We start from the raw sequence: 25,099 nt of genomic DNA on the forward strand, positions 1-25,099 counted from the left end.
TATTAGACAAAGATAACAAATGTAAACACAAAATGCAGTTTCTAAATTATGGTGTTTGTTATTAAAAGGAAAATAATCCAAACCTACGTGTCCCTGTGTGAAAAACCGATTGTCACCGACCCATCATTACATAAATTAGCTGTGATGTATCACATCTTTGGAAAGCTGAATTCAGTTTCTAGCCACACCCAGGCCTGATCACTGTCATACCTGTTCACAATCAAGAAATCACTTAAATAGGACCTGCCTGACGAGGTGGAGCAGACCAAAAGATCCTCAAAAGCCAGACATCACGCCGGGATCCAAGGAAATTCAGGTACAAATGAGAAACAAAGTAACTGAGATTTCTCAGACTGGAAAAGGTTATAAAGCCATTTCTAAAGCAGAGGGACTCCAGCAAACCGCAGTGAGAGCCAATTTCCACAAATGGCAAGAACATGGAACAGTGGTGAACCTTCCCAGGATTGGCCAGCTGAAGAGAATTACCCTAAGAGCGCAGCGACGACTCATCCAAGAGGTGACAAAAGAACTGCAGGCCAGAGTTCATGACTCCACCGTAAGAAAGAGACCTGGCAAAAATGGCCTGCATGGCAGAAAACCAATGCTGAGCAAAAGGAACATAAAGAAAAATATCTGGATGATCCCCAAAACTTTTGGGAAAATATTCTGTAGACTGACGAGACAAAAGCTGAAGTTTTTGGAAGGTGTGTGTCCCATTACACCAAACCATAATACACCAGCAAGTCCACCTCTGACTAGGCCGATCCAGAGTCTTCATTTTGCTTTTCTTAAGCCACTCAAAGTCCTGACCCGAATCCGATTGAGATGCTGTGACATGACCTTTGAAGGCGGCTCATGTGTGGCTGAACTATAACAATTCTGCAAAGCTGAATGGGCCAAAATTCCTCCACAGCTGTAAAAGACTCGTTGCCTCTTATCATGACTTAAAACTGGTAACAGCAGGTGGTTAGTTTGTGATATTACTCATTGCTCTGACCTAGATTTACTGCTCTTGTATTAAGGTTTGTCTCAGTGGCAGGTGGGTCACATATTAGCCTTAACACTTTGCATATGACTGGGTAGCATTAGCAATTTATATCCAACAGCATTTTTAGTTTATGTGTTTTTGAGTACAGTTTTTAAGGAAGTGCTTCGCTTTCTCTTGTACAGTGGGGCAAAAAAGTATTTAGTCAGCCACCGATTGTGCAAGTTCCCCCACCTAAAATGATGACAGAGGTCAGTAATTTGCACCAGAGGTACACTTCAACTGTGAGAGACAGAATGTGAAAAAAAAATCCATGAATCCACATGGTAGGATTTGTAAAGAATTTATTCGTAAATCAGGGTGGAAAATAAGTATTTGGTCAATAACAAAAATACAACTCAATACTTTGTAACATAACCTTTGTTGGCAATAACAGAGGTCAAACGTTTACTATAGGTCTTTACCAGGTTTGCACACACAGTAGCTGGTATTTTGGCCCATTCCTCCATGCAGATCTTCTCGAGAGCAGTGATGTTTTGGGGCTGTCGCCGAGCAACACGGACTTTCAACTCCCGCCACAGATTTTCTATGGGGTTGAGGTCTGGAGACTGGCTAGGCCACTCCAGGACTTTCAAATGCTTCTTACGGAGCCACTCCTTTGTTGCCCGGGCGGTGTGTTTTGGATCATTGTCATGTTGGAAGACCCAGCCTCGTTTCATCTTCAAAGTTCTCACTGATGGAAGGAGGTTTTGGCTCAAAATCTCACGATACATGGCCCCATTCATTCTGTCCTTAACACGGATCAGTCGTCCTGTCCCCTTGGCAGAAAAACAGCCCCATAGCATGATGTTTCCACCCCCATGCTTCACAGTAGGTATGGTGTTCTTGGGATGCAACTCAGTATTCTTCTTCCTCCAAACACGACGAGTTGAGTTTATACCAAAAAGTTCTACTTTGGTTTCATCTGACCACATGACATTCTCCCAATCCTCTGCTGTATCATCCATGTGCTCTCTGGCAAACTTCAGACGGGCCTGGACATGCACTGGCTTCAGCAGCAGAACACGTCTGGCACTGCGGGATTTGATTCCCTGCCGTTGTAGTGTGTTACTGATGGTGACCTTTGTTACTTTGGTCCCAGCTCTCTGCAGGTCATTCACCAGGTCCCCCCGTGTGGTTCTGGGATCTTTGCTCACCGTTCTCATGATCATTTTGACCCCACGGGATGAGATCTTGCGTGGAGCCCCAGATCGAGGGAGATTATCAGTGGTCTTGTATGTCTTCCATTTTCTGATGATTGCTCCCACAGTTGATTTTTTCACACCAAGCTGCTTGCCTATTGTAGATTCACTCTTCCCAGTCTGGTGCAGGTCTACAATACTTTTCCTGGTGTCCTTCGAAAGCTCTTTGGTCTTGGCCATGGCGGAGTTTGGAGTCTGACTGTTTGAGGCTGTGGACAGGTGTCTTTTATACAGATGATGAGTTCAAACAGGTGCCATTCATACAGGTAACGAGTGGGGGACAGAAAAGCTTCTTACAGAAGACGTTACAGGTCTGTGAGAGCCAGAGATTTTCCTTGTTTGAGGTGACCAAATACTTATTTTCCACCCTAATTTACGAATAAATTCTTTACAAATCCTACCATGTGAATTCATGGATTTTTTTTTCACATTCTGTCTCTCACAGTTGAAGTGTACCTCTGGTGCAAATTACTGACCTCTGTCATCATTTTAAGTGGGGGAACTTGCACAATCGGTGGCTGACTAAATACTTTTTTGCCCCACTGTATTTAGATCAGAGTGAGGATTTTGGACAGGTTGGGCTCCATGGGATGTTCTGGGATTATTGAGAGTCAGAAAGAAGTGGGAACGGTCATTGGCTGACTAATTGTCAATTACAAGTTTGTCATGTGATTAAACTTCTCTTGCTCGTGGTTGCTAACCTTCATAACTTTGTGATGTGGAGCGATACTGAATGTGTAAAAAAAGAAAAAGTGTGACTCTTTCTCAGATTGTTCTAGTTTCAGTTTCGAGTGTCCTCTTGGCTTCATTATATTTCTTCCTGGCACACTCGGGCCTCGGTGAGTTCATCAGAGCTCACGGGACCCTGCAGGTCACAGATCAGCAGCCACAACACGAGCTATAATTCAGCCCGTGCAGTGTCACGGGCAGCAGGCGGGCCCATCTATAACCAGCCCAAACACCGACGCCCACACACGCACAGAGCCATACTCGCTGAACAGCAGATGAAGACACACTCTGATCACACTGATGCTGAGGACGATTTAGGTTTCCTGTGGTGAAAGAAAAAGAACAGAAACTCAACGTCAGTCCTGCAGAAACTCTCTGAGATTCTGGAAGTCCCGTTAGCTCAACAGTGCATTCAGAAGAATAGCTTTTATGTCTAATTGGTACTTTTATTCTACAGTTTCAGCTCACATGATTCCTGTTAATCTACTGTTGCATCACCTATGGGCAGTTATTCTAACCTAGAGAGCAATCGGTGTTTGGCCTAAATGTGGGCTGCATTCAGACTTGGCTGACAGCTATGATTCAGGGTCGGTCTGGCTGACTAAATTTATCCATAGCTTCAGCTCACATGGACCAAATTTCAGGTGTTCTTTGGCAACTGGGTCACCTCTTAACCATGAAACACTTAACCCTGTCAAGCCCATCTCATGACTGATGGGCCATTTCCACTTCTCCTATAACAGAGTGAAAACGCTGCTGGAAATGAGCCGAATGACCCTTAACCCACTCCTTCCTGTTACCTGTTCTCCACCTGGTGCTTGTATCCTTCCTTCCTCTGTTCTCCCCTGGCTTCCTGTTGGGAACTAAACTGAAATAAGAATAAATGTATGACTGTAGCTAAAATCAGCTCTTTGATTGTTTCCTCTAAGCGCCTGTTTGACAGAATCTGAAGAGGATGGTCATATTTCATCTTTTCAAGGTTAAATGTGAATTTGCTCACACCTTGGTGAACTGAAGTGAAGCTGTGATGCAGCCAAAAGGTGAGCGTCTCAGCGTCTGATTAGGACATGAATCTAAAATGTAATTAAAGAGTGAGCGGGCTCGTCTGTGACCTGATGACAGGACTAACAGCACAATCAGTATTCCTACGCCTTCCTGCTGCACACAGAAGCCCGCGCTGCTCTAAAATGTCAATTATCAAAAAAAAAAAAGAGAGAAAATCACGCTCGCAGTCTATCAGGCTGTAATGAAACAGATCCATTTAAAGAAGCTTCAGGTGTCTTCTCTTGTAATTTTGGTTCACAGTCCCGGCTCTCACTTTTGCACCACTCTTTCATTATTCTCCCTTCCTGCAGCTCTGCAGACTGTTTAATCAATGATCCGATGTCATTTGGGGGTTAATTGCAGCTGTAATGAGTATGAATGCTTTTGTGAAACAACACCTAATGTGCCATTACTTCTACATTTAAAACAGACCGTATAAAACGTCAGATTGAGAATGAACTTGAAGAACATAAAGGCTCCAGTCTCATTTGTGCTGATCCAACACCGCAGTTCAAAACTGGACGTGCAGAGTGATCGATGGACGTGATTGAGAAACTGAGGAACGCTGCACAGTCACACAATTATGACTTGCGTTAAAGCACGTCCTCCTCTATCTCTAATTGGATCATAAATTTCTAAATTAACACCACGTTTTATTCAACAAGACTTCAAACCAGCGACTGAGACCATAAACCCATCAGGAAAGTGTTTACTGGGCCCACAGAGCGAGGCAACGGACCAGTGGAAGCCCGAGGAGTTGCAGCATGGTGGTTAACTCCGTTGCCTCACAGCAAGAACATCAACCATGTGGCTGTGTTCACTTTTTCCAGTGTTTGCTCTGCGGGTACTCCGACGTCCTCCCAGTCCAAAGACATACATTTAGTGGGTTTAGGTTAACTGGTGACTCTAAAGTACCCATAGGGTGTGACTGACTGGCTGTCTGTGTTGACTGGTGAGTGGCAGTGTGCAAGCTTAATGTTGTGAAGGACGGTGCTTTGAACTGAAACTACAACTTCTACCTAAACCTAATTAACTAACTGTGAGCACCGAAATCAGGAGCAAAAGGAAAACACAAGGTTACACAAATAAACCCAAGAGTCAGGACACTTTGTCTGCAATGGTGAGACGCCTGCAGCATCTGACAGAACATCAGTATTTCACACATTGCTCCATGCCAGAGTCCTCAGCAGCCATCCTGAGCCATCTCGCTTGTAACTGAATAACTTTTGTGCTCACAGATATGAAAACATCATCAGTCACATCAGCTCCAAAGGTTTGGTGGATTTGCCTCAAAGCAACATTTTAAAGACTTTTTTGTTCTACAGGTTATACTTCTACGTCACAGTCACACAGCTTCACTGAAGGCTCCATCCACGGCAACAACACAATCAGCATCTCCAGCTCCGCCCACCAGAGCACAACTAATAGTCTGATTCACGTTATGGGTCCGGGAAGGAAGAACGGTACTTTTACCTTCATCGTCACTACAATAATGAGTAAATATGTCTGCACAAACCTCTGCTGTGCATCTTTGATAATGTGCCTAATCATTTTCAAATGCAACCTCCTTCAGCAGTGATGGTTTCCTGTGTGACTTCATCAGTCTGTCACATCACTGTGGAGGAGTTTTGGCCCACTCTTCTTTATAGCGTCGATCAGATCATTGAGGTTTGCAACATTCATTTATGCACAGAAAAGACTGAAAAGATCTCAGTCAGGCTGAGGTCTGGATCACTGCAGCTCCTCCTTTTTTTAAGTTGGAAATGTGCTGCTGTGCTCGGGATCGTCGTCCTGTTGATGACCCAGTTTGCTTTAGCTGTGGGACACAGCCTCACATTTGGCTCTAGAACACTTTGGTGAGGTCACAGTACACTCAGTGACTGCAAGGTGCCCAAATCATGATCGGTCCACCGCTGTGGTGAAGGCTGGGTTTGAACTTCATTGGTCCTGATGTCTTGTTGGTAGTTCAGATGCTGCCATGCTGTTTATAGAGAGAAGAGGTTTTCTCCTGCATCCCTTCCACACAGCCATACTTGTTCCCACATAGCAAGCAGGTCTAGCCCGGATCTGGAATCAAGCCGGCACTGCTGGCTGAATTCTGGCATGTAAAGACATATGTCATCCAGATATGGGCCAGGCCTGGCATCAAGCTGGCACTTCTGATTGACCACTGTCATGGCAGAGTGTATGTCGACCAGATATGGGCCAGGTCTGGCAATGATGCCACTGCTTATGTGATGGCATGCCATATCTGGCCCGATTGTGGTTTAGTGTATGTGGCCCAGGCCCATAGAAAACAGGTCTTCCCCAGATCCGGCATCAAGCTGGCACTTCTAACCGCAATGATGCCATTGTTTATGTTCCTATTTTTGTTAAAAGACCCAAATGCCATGTTGCAATACTATACTGCTATGGTAGCCAACGTTTCAAATGCAGGTTTGACAGGTTTGTGTACACTTTATCCAAAACCTAGTGACGGTTTACTCATCTTTGCCAGTGGGTGGCGGTAGCTCAGGAGGTAAAGCAGGTCACCTACTGATCGGAAGGTTAGTGGTTCGATCACTGGCTCCTCCAGTCTGCATGTTAAGAGTGTGAATGTGTATGAATGTAGTTAGGAAGCACTCCGTGTAGGGAAAGTGTGTGAATGTGGTATGTTGTATAGAGTACTTTGAGTAATCCGGGAGACTAGAAAAGCGCTATATAAAAGTCAGTCTGAACAGAGTCTCATCATGTTACTTTTGCACTGTTTTGCATGTTCTGGCACATGTTGTTATTACATGGCTTGATTAAGATACACATTAGGCTGACATCTGGGGCCAGAGCTGAAACTGTTCTGGGCCAGCACACAACTTACACATGGTCCACATACTGCAAAGAATGACGGCCCTTTGGTGGCCCAGATCAGGTTTGCCAGAGGTAGTCCACACATGGGCCAGCACAGGACCACCAGTGTGTCTTCAACTGGCCTTGTGCTGACCCACGTGTGGCCCAGATCTGGCAAACCTGATCTGGGCCACACATGGGCCGTCATTCTTTGCGGTATGTGGACCATGTGTAAGCACATTATGTGGGCCAGATCCGGGCCATACCAATTTTGCTATGTGGGTTCAGTCTTTTTCTAACTGTGCTGTCCTGAACCATTAACCTAGCCTGAAGAGTCTTTGATGGAGCTCTTGGGTTTGTTTGCAGTTTCTCTGAGTATTACGCACTCTGGTCTTGGGGTGAAACAGGTTCTTCCTTCTACAATATAATAAAAAGAGAAAAGACATGAAACAGGCTGTTAAAAGGCTCAAACAGTGACAGTGAGGATTTCACAGAAAGGTCACGTCGATGTAAATTTAACTTTTTTGCAAATTAAAGCCTCTTTTTGGAGCGACCGACTCTGTTCTCATTACTGCTGTCACTGCGAGATGAGCTCCTTAGGAGTCTGTTTGCCAGTCGTGCCAGATTGAAGTGATGTAATGAAGTGAATAAGCCTCGCTGAAGCTTTCATGACGCCATGGCTGCATGCTTTCACTTAACCTCTTATTGCCTGGGTGGAATACAGCATGTCTGGATTCAGATGCGATATCAAATCATAGTCAAAGAAGGTTTAAAAGTTCAGTGAAGTCTGGATTGACGGCGAGACTCCAACATGAGTCTCCCAGCAGGGTGTTTGAGGAGAGAACAGGGACAGTGAGGAGCAGCACAGTGAGACTGATGAAGAGAAGCAGTAAAGTCGTACGCATCGATCAGCCCGAGCGGGCTTCAGTAACTCTGAGATTGGCCCCTTCTGAAGCAGTCCAAAGCTCTGAGACGATGGCTGTTTTTAAAGGAAAAAATCCCACTGAATCATTTATTTCCCTCCATGTGTCATTTTTCACAGTGGCTCCAAAGTACGGACCTTTCATAGGAAAGCAGACTGATAAATAATTACTGTGAAGTGCTTGGATAAGTTTCACACAAGCAGAAAAGCTTGAATCATTAATTCAATTATTAATCTATTTTTAATAATAAGCTGCTGTAATATACGGACCAGCTGTGCAACAGGTCACATATAGCTCCAGCTCCAATGGCTGATGGCCACGTATTCCAATAATGGGCTCAGCGTATGTGCAGCCATCAAACACACCGAAATGGCTTGTTTCAGGTAGAGGATGAATTGGCCCACTTTCTAATAGAGCTACACTGAGCTCAGCGGGTCCGCTTTACAACAATTACAAATATTTTTTTGAACAAAAGAAAATATTAAAAGAAAATTTTATTTTACTAAGTAATACTAATAACACACAACAGCATATTCAGTACTGGTGAACTTAAGGCCCATATGTCTGTTAAAGTATCATCAGAGATAAGGATCGGCGTGATCATTTTAAAAGTGGATCCTATTTTCAAGTCCAAGGTGTGCTGAATGCAAAAAACAGATAAAGATGTTGAAACACTTCTTCTAAGAAATTCATGACATTGCGATGAATAAATAAAATACTGCTGTTTTTGTGTTTTGTGTGCAGCTTCATCAGGAAGTTGCATAACTCACATACATTTGTAGAATTATATTATATCGTGGACTCTAGTAGCTTAAAAGCAGGATCCATAAGCTGTAGACAGGCAAGCAGAACTTCAATCCCAAACAGGAAGCTCCAACAGAACAAAAACAAACACTTGAGTTGGCTGAGGTGAAGCCTATCAGACAGCTAGCAGCTCCAGCTGCCTGTGTCACCATTAACCTGTCAGTCCAAAAGCCCACGCCCATAATAATGCAAACTTTATACAGAGGAATTCACCCTCGTACAGCTGTTATAAATGGAGAAATTATCTGTAGAGACCAAAACTGTTTCTGTATCAGGCTGTAAACGTGTTTATTTCTGCTGTGAAGTTGGACATTTGAACATGGGAGTCTATGGGGACTGACCTCTGCTGGACACTAGAGGTACTGCAGCTTTTGGCGCTTCTCTGTTGACTTCTTGAGCTTTCAGTGAACAACACGAGTAGCAACACAGAGCCCAAAACTGATAAAAGTGGTGTCAAAATATTATAGAGAATATTACTGCAAACAAAGGTAACCGAGAGTCTGCTTAAATCTGTGACAGACAGTGTCATATTCATACAGTAATTATGTATAACGTACATGTAATTTTAAGTCCTAACATCTTTGGAGGTTAATCAATGTTAATTAGTGATGCTCTCGGTGTCTCCATCACCTCCCCAGGATGATCTCATTCGTAATCCTCAAAGGTGATGCTAATAATTATTTCTGTAAAAACAAACAAGCAGAGCGAAGTCAGAGAAGAAAAAGGAATCGATGGCTGAGAGAGGGAGTCACACTGTAAAATTTTATTATCATAACTCTCCGCTCAGCGATGCCAGAATGCCTTTTTATCCAGCACTGTTGGGCGAACCACACTGTAATAAAGATACAGGCCTTTAGCTCGCAGACCAATCACACTGAAAGGAGAAATTACCAGTTACTAACAGGCAATTCATAGTGAGTTATATCCCATCAACAGCACAGTGAACACAGTCTGTGTGCAGACCGGGAAATAATCGATAGGGCTGGGCGATATGGCCTAAAATTCATATTGCGATATAATTTGAAGCATGTGCGGTAACGATATATATCGCGATATATTCTTTTCTTCTGTATAGCGTGTTTTCCACACTATAAGGACTTAAAATCCTTTAATTTTCTCAAAAATCGAGAGTGTGCCTTATGTATGAATTCTGGTTGTGCTTACTGACCTCGAACCGATTTTGGCTGCAGAAATCTGTTAAAAAATGTTTTAGTACAACTTTGGTAAGCTGCACTGCTTGATGGATTGTCAGAGCATTACGGCTGCCGTAGTGAGGAGCTTCGCGGAGTAATCTGGGTCCAAAACTCCGTCTGCTTCAGGTCCCAAAGTCAAACGAACACTAAGAGTTAAAAACGGTCTAAATTCCACCTGGTAAAGCAGCAACGCTTTACCAGGTGTAACAATTAAGTTTAACATCCAGGCATCCATGAAAACAGAATTTATTAAATTTAACGGAGTTAGAAGTTAGCAGGAAGTTAGCTCGCTAGCTTCCACCTAAACATTTCATATCATGTTCTGACTGAGATTTTTGAAACTAATTCAAACGTACAGCTCTGCTGCCACTTCCAACATAAATGAAGACAGAAAACTAAACAGCAGTGGCGTTTGTAGGGTTACTGAAGTTGGACTACCTGGTATATAATGTTGTGCTACGTGATTGCTAGCGACACAGCTATGTTAGCATAACATTAGCACAGTGAAGCTGGAGGATGAACGCCAACTTTTTTTCCACTCGATAAAAGTTAACATGAGGGATTCTGGTGGTCAGGGACAAATGCAATCGCATAGCAGGATGCTATACACGGGCCAAACTTCAGTCAGGAGAACAACTGAGATCATTCATCCACAATACGAGGTTAGTTATTAATATACTGCAACAACATGGGAACAGAGCAGCTGCGAGAGAATTCCACATTAATGAATCAATGTTACCGAAGTGGAGGAAGCGCAGTTTTTGGCTTTCCCCATATTTCAAAAGTGCTTCATCTCTTTGTTATGACTGTCGCCCGCCATAATTTGCAGATGATAATGGTTGTAGCCGCTGCGATGCTTTTGACCAAAACAGGTGCAGCTTGATGACATCATCAACATGCGCTATCGCGATAGAGCGGTATAGTCAAAATCTCTGTCGTTGGCCAAATTTATATCGTTTCTATCGTATATCGTTTATATCGCCCACCCCTACTTTACAGATGATTTGTGTTTTTAAAGACAGTTTTTGTCCTCTTTTAATTTTCTTGGACGGTGCTCCGACAGCACAAACACAGTCCAGAGGTCCAGTTCAGGGACTCCAGTTAGCTGAGGTGAAGCCGAGCAGACAGCTAGCAGCTACAGCCGCCTGTGTCGCCACCCACTAACCAGAGCTGCCATGCTCCTAAATTTATGCCTTAACAAAATCCAAATAGATGCATTATAAAAACATTTCCCCCGTACGGCTGTGATGTACTAAAAACAATGAGCCATTACTGATGTTTGACTTCATACTAGACTCTAACCTCAGTCTCGTGTGACAGTTCTACATTTAACCCCATTCATCCGCCTGGAGGTTCCCACTGGACTCATGTTAACATACACAAAGTGCAATTGAAATTGTAGAAGTGCAAACACCTCATACCAAAACAATGCACCTTGAACCCACACAGAAGAAATGATTTTTACTCCTGCTTTGGTTAGCATTAACCTGATGTTAGCAACAGCTAATGCGCTACACGTGCAGACAACAGGAAACACTTGGATAAAGTACAGCAATCTTTTCCCTCTCAGGGACCGGAGCAGGCTTGTTATAATGACCCAGTGACACTGATGTTATTGCACTTAGTCTAAAGGTTCTGCAGCACATCTCAGCCACACAGCAAAGCTTCATCCCAGCCTTTTCATTAAACTGTCTGGAATCACTGCAGCAGCCTTCATGGTGGGAAAACATGTTAGGTTTAGGAATTATGATCCACAGCCCCCCAGTACTACCACACATTAACAGGTTTAAGTCCTCTTTATCATTAACAACACAGGGAGAGCCAAAGAATGAGCCAAGATTAGTTTTATATGCATCACCAATCAGCAGCTCGAATCTGTGAGGAAAAAAGGCAAAAATCCACAACCCTTTGGTCCAAACATCAACTTTATCATCCAGGCCAAGCTGCAAATCAGCAAGTGCTGCGTCACGCCAAAGAAGTCATCCAGACAAATAAACTATACGTATACTTGTTTTATCACAGTCGAGACAGCCAGCATCTCCAGTATTCTGAATTTGTTCCAGAACTGAGGAAACAGCTGAATAAAACATTGGGCTTGGCAGGAAATCCACCATATTTTTGCTGCTGGGCTTTTCTGTAGAGTTCATCATCACTGGGACAGAAGAACACACACACACACACACTCACTCACTCACTCACTCACTCTCCGGCTCTTCCCAAAGCTCCGCGCTGTCACAGGTGTTTGCGTACCTGATCTCAGGTAACACTCTCTTTGGTCTGTTACGCATCAGGTTAAATGAGGAGGCGGGTATGATGTTGAATCTTTATCAGCTGATAATTAAACAGCTGGTGTTTGGAGTGGCTTTCATCATTATTCAGCCTCTGCAGCACATGTATAATATCTGCATATTAATGTGGATTGTTTACATGGTTTGATTAAAGTCGGCACACGTTCAGTTCAGCCATCAGGACTAGTAAGAGTGACAGGCGCTGTAAACATTTTTAAAAAGTGCAAATACAAATTATCAGCGGTCTTCAACTCAGTTTGAATCCAATCACCTCAACTGGCATTCCTCAACCTAACCAAGAAGTTTTAGCGCCCAGCGCCTCAGTCACACCAGCCTACAGACCGGTCGGTGCACGGTGTTGGACAAAAAAAACGTCCTCACGATTGTTTCGGTTGCTTGTAGGTTGCCATGGTTACCCACAGTTTTCATGGAAGACACCAGCTTTCCTGGAAAGCCGTGGAGGCCAGGCCAGGCAGCTGGACACTTAAGCAGGACCCAGTTCAGATGGTGTTTGGATGGTTCACAGAGAGTTGCTTCGAAGACAGTTTAAAAGAATCGTGAATGTAATCTCAGAGAATGGTGCTGGTTTGTTCTCCAGGAACTGTTTGAGGTTTGTAAGGAGGGTCTGCAGGCAGGTGAGGCAAGAAGGTAAGACTCCTTGAAAGAATCCTTAACAGGGAAGTATTGACTCGGAGAAGACAGGTGAGCAAGTTCAGGTAAGTTTCAAGACCAAAGTGGGAATCAGACTTTACCCCAAGACCCAAACACTACAAACTGATTCCAGTGACACCAACTACATGCACAATGTTAATGAGACTAAAAAAACCTGATGCAAGCTGGAAATGGAAACTGTCGCCTTCAAAATAAAAGCTTCGTTTTTCGAAACTTATTCATTGAGAGTCCGCTGGGGAGTGTTTCCTTGCAAGCTCCTGCTGAGGTTGGTGCACCACACTCTTTGCAACCAGTTTCACCCAGCAGCAACAGAGCAGTTGGCAAATACACATGTATCAATAGCAACAAAATTTAATCAGGCAAAAAGAAAGTGAAAAACAAAGCAGAGCAAAGAGAAATCTTAGTGCAAATCCCAAAGTTTTCAAAGACAACAAATAATTTAGACTGGATGTTGGGATTGATCTAAAATACAAACAGATGAATGCATAAAATCTTTGATGAAAATGCAGCTTTGGGTTTAAGTCTAATAAAATATGCATTCCTGTTGGTGAGAGCAGGGCCGAGAGCAAAAATATAAACACCCTGTGCTGCTCCATCAGCAGCTTCTGTTCCAGTGTTGGTCTCAGTGTAAACATCCTGTAGATTTAATGAGCTGGAACAAACCGATCCTTTCAGAATGTGAGGGGGGAATTTAACAAGCTTAAGCTTCGGGGCGTGACGGGATGTGTGTTTGTTCAATACTTGATGTGCTGGACGGGAGACTTTCTTAGTTTTGTACTTACTGAGATCTGAGCTGTCAGAGCTCAGTTTGAGTCGATGTATTAACAGAAACTTTAGAGCAGATCAACAGATTCAACCTTCCTGAGGCCGAATCTGCAACACTCCTGGTCACACCGTGCAAGGCCGCTAAACAGCCACTAGATGGAGCTCAAACTGACTGCAGATGTTAGGATAAGTGAAGCCAGATAAGAAAGTTATCCTGGGTATGTTGAAGTTTGTAGCACAGCCCCCAGATATCCAGTCTGTCACAGAGGAGAGACCTCTGACATCAAATAATGCAAAGAAAGAGCTCAAAATTAAAACTAACTAAAAAAAAAGCTTGTGTCTAAATAAACTCATAAATAACTTATTTTAAGTCATGCTTGAGGAGATATGAGCGTTTAAGTCTCAGTTACATAATATATATGAATATGGTTTAATGTATTAAACATGAATAATAGTTTTTAGGTGCTGTGATGTTTAGAAATGCTCCCCTGGTCTCAGCTTTCCTGTCCTCCACCTTCCTATCGCTATAAAAGCTAAAAGACCACAATAAAAACACAAGTGGGCGCTACAGCAAGAGCTTAAATACGAGTTTCTCGTTTTTGCTTCTGCAGAATTAAAGGATCCCTCCCATGTGGGTTACTGGTGGTCATCAGTCAGGACTTAAGGCCTCAGGCTGAGCATTTTATTTCCTATTTGCCGCTGATGTGAAAATTCTCACAGAGAAATAAGGTTAAAAATGCATTCACATTCTGAACAATGGCGCGTGCCACTGATGCAAATAATGATTCTTTACAGGATTTTAGAAAATCTGCTGTTTTTTTACACTTTAACTTCACAGATGCTGCTGCTCCTGCATGGTGTGGACTTTAAATGTGGAGAAGAAGGAAAGCTCATAATATCAGTTAGACACACACACACACACACACACACACACACACACACACACACACACGCACGGACACACACACACACACACACACGCACGGACACACACACACACACACACACACACGCACACCTACCTCTGTGTCCCTGGGATGTTTATTTACTCTCACAGAGTTACAGCGCACAGATCCACACACAGACTGTTTTGTCCTCTTCACTCCCACTCGTCTCTGCACAGAACAGATCCTGTTTGTTTGTTTGTCTACAGCTTCTCACATGGGACAAAATATCAGAAACACTTACAGGACCCACAGAGGCAAAGCTCACTGTAGACTTCACAGCTAAAGCTCCAAGTAATAGGGATCAATCCGCAGCTGAAAGTAGTCCCTGACAAGCAGAGGTTTCTCCTGTTTGGTCAAAAACTGCACCGTGGAGCAGTTTTAGGAAGTTCATCACAAAGATGGAAACAGAGAAGGAAAGTCAGAAAGTAAAGGGACACTGGCTGAGGTAGAAACAGTTTTCTTAATAAGAGTCCTGACAGATGTGGAAATGTCTGTGAGGGAGCCACAATAAGTCTCACCGGATTATATAAATACTAAGAACAATGCTTCAGAGTTATTGCCTCTTTTGGCAGAGGATACATTAGACCATCCTTTATTGAAAGGTAAGGAGGTGACACCACCCCACAGTTCAAAGCCGTCCACCATCAGAGCATTCACAAAAACAATCTGATCAGTGATCTCTGTTTTTCATCCTCTGCCATCTTTCATTCAAAAGACCAGAAGTTAACTTTGAGTTATTAAAACCTGCTTGTTATGAAGTTTGTTTCCCCTGTGAAGCACTTTGTTTGGCAGCTTTAGAACTAACCAGAACTGGACCAAGTAAAGCGCTATACAAATACAGGCCATTTACCATTCAACAGGAAGCCAGCTTCAGCAGCTGATAACAAAGTTCAGGAAACAAACTGCTGGAACTATAAATCCAAAAACACAGGAGAGGAAATCCAGGAGATTGGAGAGGGCAGCACCTCCTCAACACACCGTTTGGATAACACGGTTACAGCAAAAAGTCCCACTGGTATGAGCTTCTATGTGAGGGCGTCCAGCACATCACCTGAGCGCCTCCTCACTGTGGACTGAGGGAAAATAAGTGATTTGAAGACCTGAACTTTTAATTTTTGAGTTTTCCATTAAACGTCTCATCAGCAGGAAGAGAAAATGTGAGCAGAGAGCCTCATGTGTTATTTATTTATTTATTTTTACCTTTATTTAACCAGGAGGTTCACAAAGAAACCCAGCCAAGACAGCAGCCATGATGCAAACATGCTAAAAATGCACCAATTACAACAGAAAATTCAAGATTTATAACAATTTATACAAAATACAAACACCCACAACAAAACCCACCAGAGACCTCACAAGAAAACATTCACATCTCCTTCACTGCACTCCTTATGATGCTTTTCAATTCAGCAGCAGGTATGCTGAATGTGTTTAAGCTGAGATCTTTCTGCTTTTCTGAGGAACTAACCAGAGCAGAGAAGAGTATGGAGGTAAACGGGGCCGTTCTTTTCAGAGTTCCAGCTTCAGTCATATTCATCACCCAGCTCTCCACATTTATCCAAAACAGTGTGAATACATCATGTTTGCACAGAGCAGACCCACACCAGCATCATCCACCATCACATGAAAGGTTAAAGTCTCAGTGCAGCCACACTCTCTGGTCCTAACTGATGAATTTCCATCTAGGATTGCTTGACTTCAGACGTGGTTTGGAGTGAAGATTTTGTGCTCCTTTCTGGCACTAACAAATTCCCTGAATTCTGTCAACTTTTATCTTTATGACAAGAAGCACAGACCGAAGAAAAAGCATAAAAATATTTATTTTCAATGTAAATCTAAAAATGTTTCATTTGTTGTCCTGTTATTGAGGGAAACGGAGATTTAGAAGCTCAATTTCTGCTTGAAAAATGAGAGCGCATTGACTTAAATTGTCCACATCGATCAGCGTGCAATGAGTGAGAGCAGTGTCCTCTGAACGCACCACATCCTATCATTTTAAAATTCTGTCCAAAGACTAAACAAACATCAGTGCGGCTCAAACTCGAAGTGAAAACAGGTTTTACGCACAAACATTTTCCTTTGGTTGTGCGTAAAAATGACGTGGCTGGCGTGTTAGCTTTCATTTCAGGGGGACATTGTCTGACCTGTTACTGCAGGTGAGCTAAAAAATAAAATAAATAAAAACTGAAGTGAAGAGGGAAAAGTATTCCACATACTTCACACTCATCTTAAAGCCGACACTGCTCTAGTTTTATTTTCTCTTAACAACTTTACGCGACCCCAGAATCTCCCCAGCCTCTCGGACTGATGGACCCACCTGACTCGTGGATGTTCTCCTCGCAGGAGTACCAGATGCCCGTATGGAAGCGGCGGAAGAGGAAGCGGTCGTCCCCGGTCTCCCAGCTGTAGTGCACTTTGTTCTGGTCCGTCTCGTTCACGCCGTAGTCGATGCAGTTGTGGTGCCGCTGCTTGCTGCAGTTGGGCTTGGGGACGCGCTGGGTGCCCTCGCACCAGTACGTGGTGATGAAGGCGGTGGTGGAGAAGAACAGGGCCACCAGGTTCAGACCCACCGACAGCAGCGCGCGGCATTTCCGCGTCGTCTTCATGATCTCGGAGCGAGCGGCCGCGTCCCCGCAGGCAGCGAGAAAGTTCATCCAAGAAGGAGAGCGAGGAGGTCAGACGAGGAAGAGCGGCATGGCGCTGCGAGGACGCACAGAGAATTACGCGCGTGTCCTCAGTGAGGAGCTCCGGACCCAGAATTTAAATCTTCCATCAGAGCTTCCGGCGTCGGAGAGGAGACGGGGAGCTGCTCCTCCGTCACAGAGCAGGAGGCTCACTGAGGAGACGTGATGCTGAGAGCGGAGCACCTCTCTCTCTCCTGCTCTCCCTCCCTGCGTGTGCGTCATCACAGTGACCGGTCACCCAGACAGCTCACACCTCAGCCACACCTACTCCTGTTTTCCCTTTTAGAAATCAGTCATTTTGGATCTTTTGGTATTAAATCTGTGACTCTTTATGGGGGTGTTGAATCCATCACAAAGAAACCCAGCTCAAATATGACAGCAGGTAATACGATATCATTTTGTTTGATGCTACCTGCATCTCCTCTCCACCTTCAAGGTGTCCTGCGAAAGTCAAAAATCTAATTTTAGTCTCATTTCAGAGACAAAGGGTCACAGATCCCAACAGACTCAATAAACTGATAAACTTTTAATGACAACGTGCATTAGGAGCTTGGAGAGGTGAGGCTCCAGTTTGGGACCACTGTGTTTCGCACTTTTGTGAATTTTTTCCTTTGGCTTATTTTGTTAATTTACTCTCCTAGTTTAATCTAATCTGTTTTGTTTATTTATTTAAATTATTTTATTTATTCATTCATTTTGCTTTGACTTGACCTTCCTGGTTGACACTAGAAGGTAAAAACTGCGTAAACATTTGGTTTAAGCTCTAACAAGCGCCTTTGGTTTGAGGTTAAAAAAAGTTTTGGCAAAAGGGCACCGATTCCCACCTCAGCCGCAGGAACACCTCGACAACCAACTCACAGTTAGTATTACTGTAACGTTATAGAAGTGAGAACCCAACTGTGACAGCCACTAACACAATGACCCAGTCAGGCAGTGAGTGTATGTAAACACAGTGCTACTGGGTCAATCCAAAACAAAATCCATCATAAATGGAAAAAACCCAAAGATGAGCTGATTTTTTATTATAAAAACTTTTGCATATCAAATGAAGCCAAGTTAAGTTTTACCTGCATATAAATGATGAGTGTAAGAGCCCCCATAAAAACATCTGCAAGGTTAAAATTTGATGCTTTTTAAGTACAGTAGATGCCCACGTGAAATTTCCAGGACTGAAAAACACTTTTAGGCTCTGTTACAAACTGTGAATGTCATCAAATCAGTTTTTCTCCACGTGTCACAATGCAAAGGCAAAATCTCATTTCTCTGAACATCAGTTTCAGCATCAGATTAAATATTATAATTTCACTAAGCGGAAGCATTGGTACCCTGGATATTTGCTCTGTTTTCTGATCATTTACTGTAGAAAACAAGAAGAGTATTCTGGGTAAACCTTAAAGATTCCCTCGTGGGGCGGATGTCTGCTCAGAACATGTTAGTCTAACATGTTCTGAGCAGACACCCGGCAAAAAGCAGAGCTTTAATGTGCTCTAGAGCACATTAAAGCTCTGCTTTTTGCCTACATTTGGATACCAGACTCAACTTCTAACCTTACTTTCTGTTTAACTGAGTCCTTACAGCGTCAGTCACAACCTTCCCTGGAAGAAGAATCTCAGCGACTTTGGTGATCAGACTTTTTCTCCAGAGTGACGAGCCTGACTCGTTTCACTCAGGATGAATTCTAATAACTGGGACCATCATCGGGTTGTATTGTTCCAGTTTATGACCAAATACCAGCAAAGTTTCATTTGAGTTTGTTGCAAATAAAAATGTATCCACCAAAGAGACAGGATGACAAACAGTTCAAGAACACAAGGAGCCGCAGTCAGACATCAAAAACCCAGAAACAGTAAAAACACATCACAGAGTTCGATTCATCTAACTTCTATTGATCCTCTTGTTCTTAACTAATTGTGAGCACTTTGGTCAACTTTGTTGCTTTTAAATGTGATAAAGAAAACTGATATTGATTGATATTGATCTTCTTGTGATTCCAGCATTTAGTTCAGTCTTTCTTCAGTTTTGATTATTCTTCATGATTTCTTTTGACAGTTTCACTTGTAAAATTATTTGTCTTGGTTTCAGTCCTACTGCTGATGATTGTGTGCACCTCCGGTAAGTCCATGTGACGACACTCCTACTTTAGTCATTGTGTGTTAATTGTGTGTTAATTGCTTGAATTAAGAAGGTTTTGTTTCCATTTGTTAGTTTCTCATTTTGTTTTTGCTGTTTTTCTTTATTTCTAAGTTCTTTAAAGTTACTCCTTTTGCACGATAGTTTGTGTCCACATCTACATATCCATCTACTAGTTGCTTTAGAAATTCCTCACAGTGTCTCATTATATGCAGATTGATCTCCACAGTTAAACAAAAACTGTTGGCAGCAGCTCAAGTAAAACAAAACCCTTTGATTCTCTGAGTTGAGACAGGAGAAAGAGAGGACAATGACCATGTTTGCAGTAAAAAGTTCAAAGTGATGCTCTGATTCAGCAGGGCGTGAAGAGAGAGGCTGGAGGGGAAAAACACCAGCTACAGGAGATAAACAGCCACCATGTGACCGAGCAGTGGTGAAGACTTGGTTTAAACACAAAAACAACTTGATTAGACTGAGAGAACGATCACAGCCAGGGTTAAAATAACTACCTTCTAAGGTTACAGGACCATCATCGTCATGGTAACAGCAATAAAAACCTCAGGTTTTTGTGCTTTTTCTTTAATTGTCCATCTGAGAAAAACATCCCTAAATCCAGTCAGTAACAGCTGTGAAGCCGTGAGGCCACATGCACATCCATGCCCTCTGCAGATAGCGCACACTTGGGTATTTTGGCTGGGACTGCTCGTCACACCTTATCAGTCACAGGCTGCCAGAAATGAGAAAGATGCTGCTGACATCAGAGAGACATGTATAAGATGCTTTGTGATGTTAGTGAACTGGGTTAAAGCAATATTAGAATGAACAATCCTCTTAAGGATTGATTAATTATAAATTTGGAGGTGTTTGGTTTTCTGGTTCTGACAGTCGAGTAAGTCTGTGTGTTCTTTATGAACTTGGTAAGGTTTGGGCACCAAAGACTACTTGGTTATGTTCAGAAAAAGATGTTGGCTTGGCTTCAAAGGCACTAAACAAGAAAATAAGCTTACCAGTTGCTTCTAAATGTGATCCTGGGGTACTGTGATACCCTTTTAAGTATGCTCATGACAAGCTGAGCATGAGAAGCTTTCAGTGTTGGTGCCATGACACATGGACACAGAAGGACACTTTGAGACACCAACAGTTTCGATGGTACAGCAGAGTTTAACACTTTGGGAATGAAAATGGGCTGTCCCTTCACTTCATCACCAGACCACAGAGGGATTTGAAACTGCAACAAGGACTGGAAATTTTACTTTTATCCAAGCAGCAAAAAACTTAAACCAACACAGAAGTGCCAAAAAACCCTGCAGTTCCTTGCATGTCCACTAGGGGTTCCAGCAGTAAGTCAGTCCCTATAGACCAGGGGTCGGCAACCTGCGGCTCTTTAGTCCTTATACTGCGGCTCCGCGTGGTTTGGGAAAATAAATTAAGTATTTAGCTGAAGTGTATTTTATTTATGTTAGTTCTTTTTTTAATAGTTCTAAATTGGAAGATTATTGTAATATTGAAATATAAAAATAAAATTATATTCTATTATTTTTTCATCGATCAAAATAAGCGTCACACTCGCCGGTGTACCCGAGATGGCACAGACGTTAAGGCGGCGAGGCGTGATTGCGGGTGCCGCTCAGGTGCGTCCGCCTCCCCTGCAGCACCGCTGCAGACCACGCCCCGACACACACGTTAACCAGGTAAAATACATATTTAGGCTGAATGTTTTTTTCTTCAATTATTTTTTAAAAGTCATGTGAAGGCTCCAAAAGCCCAAAGGCAATATAAGGATGGCGGCTCACAGCAGTTTTTGTTTACTGGATCATTTTAAGTTCAGCTTTCCTTTTGTTATATTTCTTTAAAGGCTGCAGACCCCTGCTATAGACAGAAATGTTTTGGTCTCTATAGATAATTTCCCCCATTATAACAGTTGTACAGGGGGAGGGCTTTTCTTATAATTCACCTGCTTAAAGCTTGCGTTATTAGGGGTGTGGCATCTTTTACTGACGGGTGGATGGTGGCTGTAGCTGCAAGCTGCCTGCAAGGATTGACATTATACTCTAAACTGTAAAGCGTTGTTATTTGTTATTTTACTGTAGAGGATGTGCAAAGGGGTGTTACAACTGCAGTGTGTGCTGTGCATCAGATGGAGGAGTTGTACAGAGATAGCCACAGGCAGGGATAATTTTCAGTGTATTGTTCAGCATTGTTCTTATCTTGGACAACATCTGCCTCTCTGACACCACCCTAAAGAAGTTTAACCCAGTCCAGGGGGGGAGGACGGTAACTTGTGGTGCCCTTGTGTTGCTGATCACCTTCTCAGATACACAATGTTGAAGTGAAAAAACATGACTCTCCCAGTGCTTGCCAGCTGGTCCAGATGGGTGTAGACACGATTGAGCAGGTAGATGATGGTGTCCGAGCTTCAAGGCGTGCTGGTAAGCAAACTAAAGGGGGTCTTCATGACGTGGTAGGTCAGTGCCACAGGTCTGTAATCCTGGGGGCCACTGGGACGTGACGTCTTTGTTACAAGAACAAGCCATGATGTCATCCTCAGCAATGGGACCCTCTGCAGACTCCACAAAGCTGGAGGCACAGACCTTGAGGACACTGGGACTCACCCCGTCCGGTCCAGCAGACTTGTCTGAGTGGATTCTTCTCATTTATCTCTGAACCTGGTCATGAGTGAAAGTGACAGGTGGGGGAGGGGTGTCAGGACTTGGTGAGGTGGTGAGTAACTCAGTGGGGGGGGGAGCATTCACTGCAGTGCAGACTGTTGAAGAACACATTCAACTCATTTGCTGTGTGCCGACCAATTATCTGACCAATAATATGGTTGCTGTGCAGTTACCATAGTAACAGGCCATCCAAACAGATCTGAGCCCCAGTTTTGGTTCTAACTGGATTAACTGGCAGTTCTCTGGGTCTTCAGTATGACCAGTAAGTGTCAGCCCATAACCTCAGCAGGATTCTGGGCTGAAGCCTGTTTTCCCATACACTTCTGTAGATATCACCCCCCATGTGGCCATTAAAAAGGAGGCGGGTTTAAGCCACTTCCAAGCAAACCCAGAAGCTACTTCAGTCACTTCCTTAATGAGTCCATAAGCCAACACAGTGTGAGACTTGCAGAGTCCAGGGTGGCATCCTGGTGGTTACTAGCTGCCTGCTACTGGTGAAAACAGTAGATACAGATGTGTTAACTAAACTGAAGCTCCACCCATTTCAGATTTTATATTTTATCGTGGTTTTACCTGGTGACTGCTTCTTTAAATGCATCATTTTATAGAAAACGGCGCTGGTCATGTTTAAAAACAGAAGGGGGTGGAGCTGAGCCTCGTCTCTACGTCACCTGACGTCTTCTATATAACATGCGTCGTTAATCACGCTGTCACGATAAAAACATCACTGGGGCTCGTAAAACGCCGCGTGCACAAACAGCCTGCAGGGTCGTTTTTTACGGGAGGGCAGTTATGTGAAGGCTTGTGGCATTAGATATTGTTTTTCATCTGCACAGCATTCGTGACTTTTCTATAAGGCTTGATAAAGATTGAAGTGTCCTGCAGCCTACCAGGGCTTCGTGGTTTTTACTTTATGCAAGTCTAAGAAGATTTATCAGTCTCACCCTACAGAGAAGACAGTGCAAGCTTTGAACTCAAAATCAACCTGTCAGGTTATGGCAACGCTGAGGTTATGGTGCCAAGGAGACGATGAGTATTTCAGGCTGTATACAGTACGTGAAAGAAGGGAAATTGCCTCTCTGCTGTTTGTTTGTGCAGGTGTGACCTGCTCGATGAATATGTAGAAACCGAGCGTCCCTCCTTATCGATCAGCCGAGCAGAGCGCTCACGTCTCCGGCTGCGAAAATCACCAGCGACAAGGCCGAGCCGCCCACCGCTCCGATCCATCACCGCTCATTTTATGGCTCCCACCTCCGGATCAATACAGCCGGCAAGTGTGTGAGTATGTGTGTGTGTTATATATGTGATGTGTGGAAGCTGAGGCCGATTCAGACTGACAGAGAACCTCAGGAGAGTCAATAAACAGAGCAGAACAGGGTGCACTGATAAATGTGTTATAATGCTGTTGGATTTATCCGCAGTCAGATCTGAACACTTAAAATATTAACGCTTGGTTCATCGAGACCAACCAGCTCACTTTTAACTCCAGTACAAACTGGAAAAAGTCCAAACTGGAGAAGTCCTGATATCAGAGCAGAGGAAACCAAGAAACGAGCTTTCATGGTGTCATTGTGCCTTTTGTTTGTGTTTGTTTGTGTTTTTATTTGTCTTTAGTCTCCCATAATCCCCTGTTTTATTTTTCAGATGCTTCCAGTCTCGGGTCATTTTGCATTTGGGGGTTGAGTTAGAGGTTAGAAGCAGGAATTCAGCTTTATCTGTATCTGATGATACACCTGCTAAAACTAAGACAAAAAGACAAACACTAAACATCAGCAATGTTTGGAGGGTTAGTGAAGTTGGGCTAATTACACAACTAAACACTCATAATGGTGTTTGGTGTCTGTGTGTCATTATGTCTGTAAACTCGACATTTAAAAAGTTATAAAAAGTCATATAATAAGCTCAAGTTGTTCAGGTACAGTTAATAACTGTTCTCTGCTCCTGCGTCATGTTTATGTAATCAAAGTCAGTCATGCTGCCGTTATCTGGTTTTTACTGCACTGTCAACTTTTTAAAGTACAAAAGGACAAAAGAAAACAAAATGAATATACTGAAAGTTAAAGCAAACACTCCCCAGAGAGAGAGCCGCCTTAGCCAAGCTGCAGAGTTATTATTATAATTAAGTTCATGTTTCTGGTTTAAACGCACAAACGCCATCACGTGGCAGAAATAAGATCCTGAGAAACGTTCAAACTTCAGCCAGCAGAGAGTCTGAGGTCACAACATGAGGTTAGTCATTAATGGTTTGCATCACTCTGCTGATCCTCAGCTTCATGTCCACACCGAACAATCAGTCAGCCTGGCACCAAATATTTGAATGCTTTTCTAAAGTGTTTAAATATTTAGTGTCTGGGACACTGTGAACCCTTGGGCAGCAGTTACTTTACTCAAAGATGAGCTTCACATGAGCAGTGCGAGCCGAAGAGCCGAGAATGAGACTGAAGAGTTGGTAGAAAGCAGGAAAGCCCCACAGGACACAAACCGGGTAATCTAACATCATCCCTGCAAGTCCTGTTAAATGTTTACATCACAGTAAGAGTAGAAAACATGGTGACTGTGACCTCAGTGCTTTAAACACACACTGAGAGGATGAAATATATTTTAGTTTCTGCTTTTACGTCAGCACATGATTCGGTTTGAATCAATCTTTGAATCATTTCATCTGTGCAAGGACCAAATCCCCTCCCTGGCCTGAAAACACACACCTGCACTCTCTTACACACACACACACACACACACACACACACACACACACACACACACACACACACACACACACACACACACACAGAGTCACATATAAATGCAGTGCTGCTGGATTGATGCCTCTGACTAGATTTCCCATTGGATGTATGGGACCATCTGTGGGTTCGCCCAGGCTTTGTTTGCCGTCTGAAATGAATCCTGGCACCAGCGAGTTGATCACGATGGCCGAGTTAACACAACTCCCTCCAGCGGCGGCGTGTAACACGATATACCCCAGGTGGCAACAACAACAACAACAACAACAACAACGATACACCCCTGATATCCACACACCACCCAAAGTTATCTTCAAGTGTGCACCCAGAATCTTAAATTCAGGAATCTTTTATGCCTCGTTCCAGTTTTCTTGGATCAACTTTTGCCGTTTACCTGACTGCTGATAACGAGGCCTGATGCAGTCAGCAAGGCTACTGATTTTTGGAAAGCAGGTATAGTG

General features: G+C 43.4%; 1 protein-coding gene across 2 annotated transcripts in view; it reads right to left on the bottom strand.

The window, feature by feature from the left end:
- gsg1l (gsg1-like) overlaps positions 1–17,298 on the bottom strand; it is a 38,136-nt gene extending 20,838 nt beyond the window's left edge. The window contains exon 1 of one of the 2 annotated variants that reach the window (XM_085455063.1): positions 16,732–17,298. In XM_085455063.1, coding sequence (XP_085311189.1) covers positions 16,732–17,068 — 337 coding nt within the window. In that variant the 5' untranslated portion in view covers positions 17,069–17,298. The remainder of the gene's footprint in view (positions 1–16,731) is intronic. The other variant, XM_085455062.1, reaches the window with a different exon arrangement.
- Positions 17,299–25,099: the final 7,801 nt, after the last annotated feature.

This window comes from Copadichromis virginalis, linkage group LG4 (assembly GCF_057382275.1).
Source record: "Copadichromis virginalis isolate Kocher_CV1m ecotype Utaka linkage group LG4, C_Virginalis_male_GT1.1, whole genome shotgun sequence".
NCBI classification, from domain to species: Eukaryota; Metazoa; Chordata; class Actinopteri; order Cichliformes; family Cichlidae; genus Copadichromis; species Copadichromis virginalis.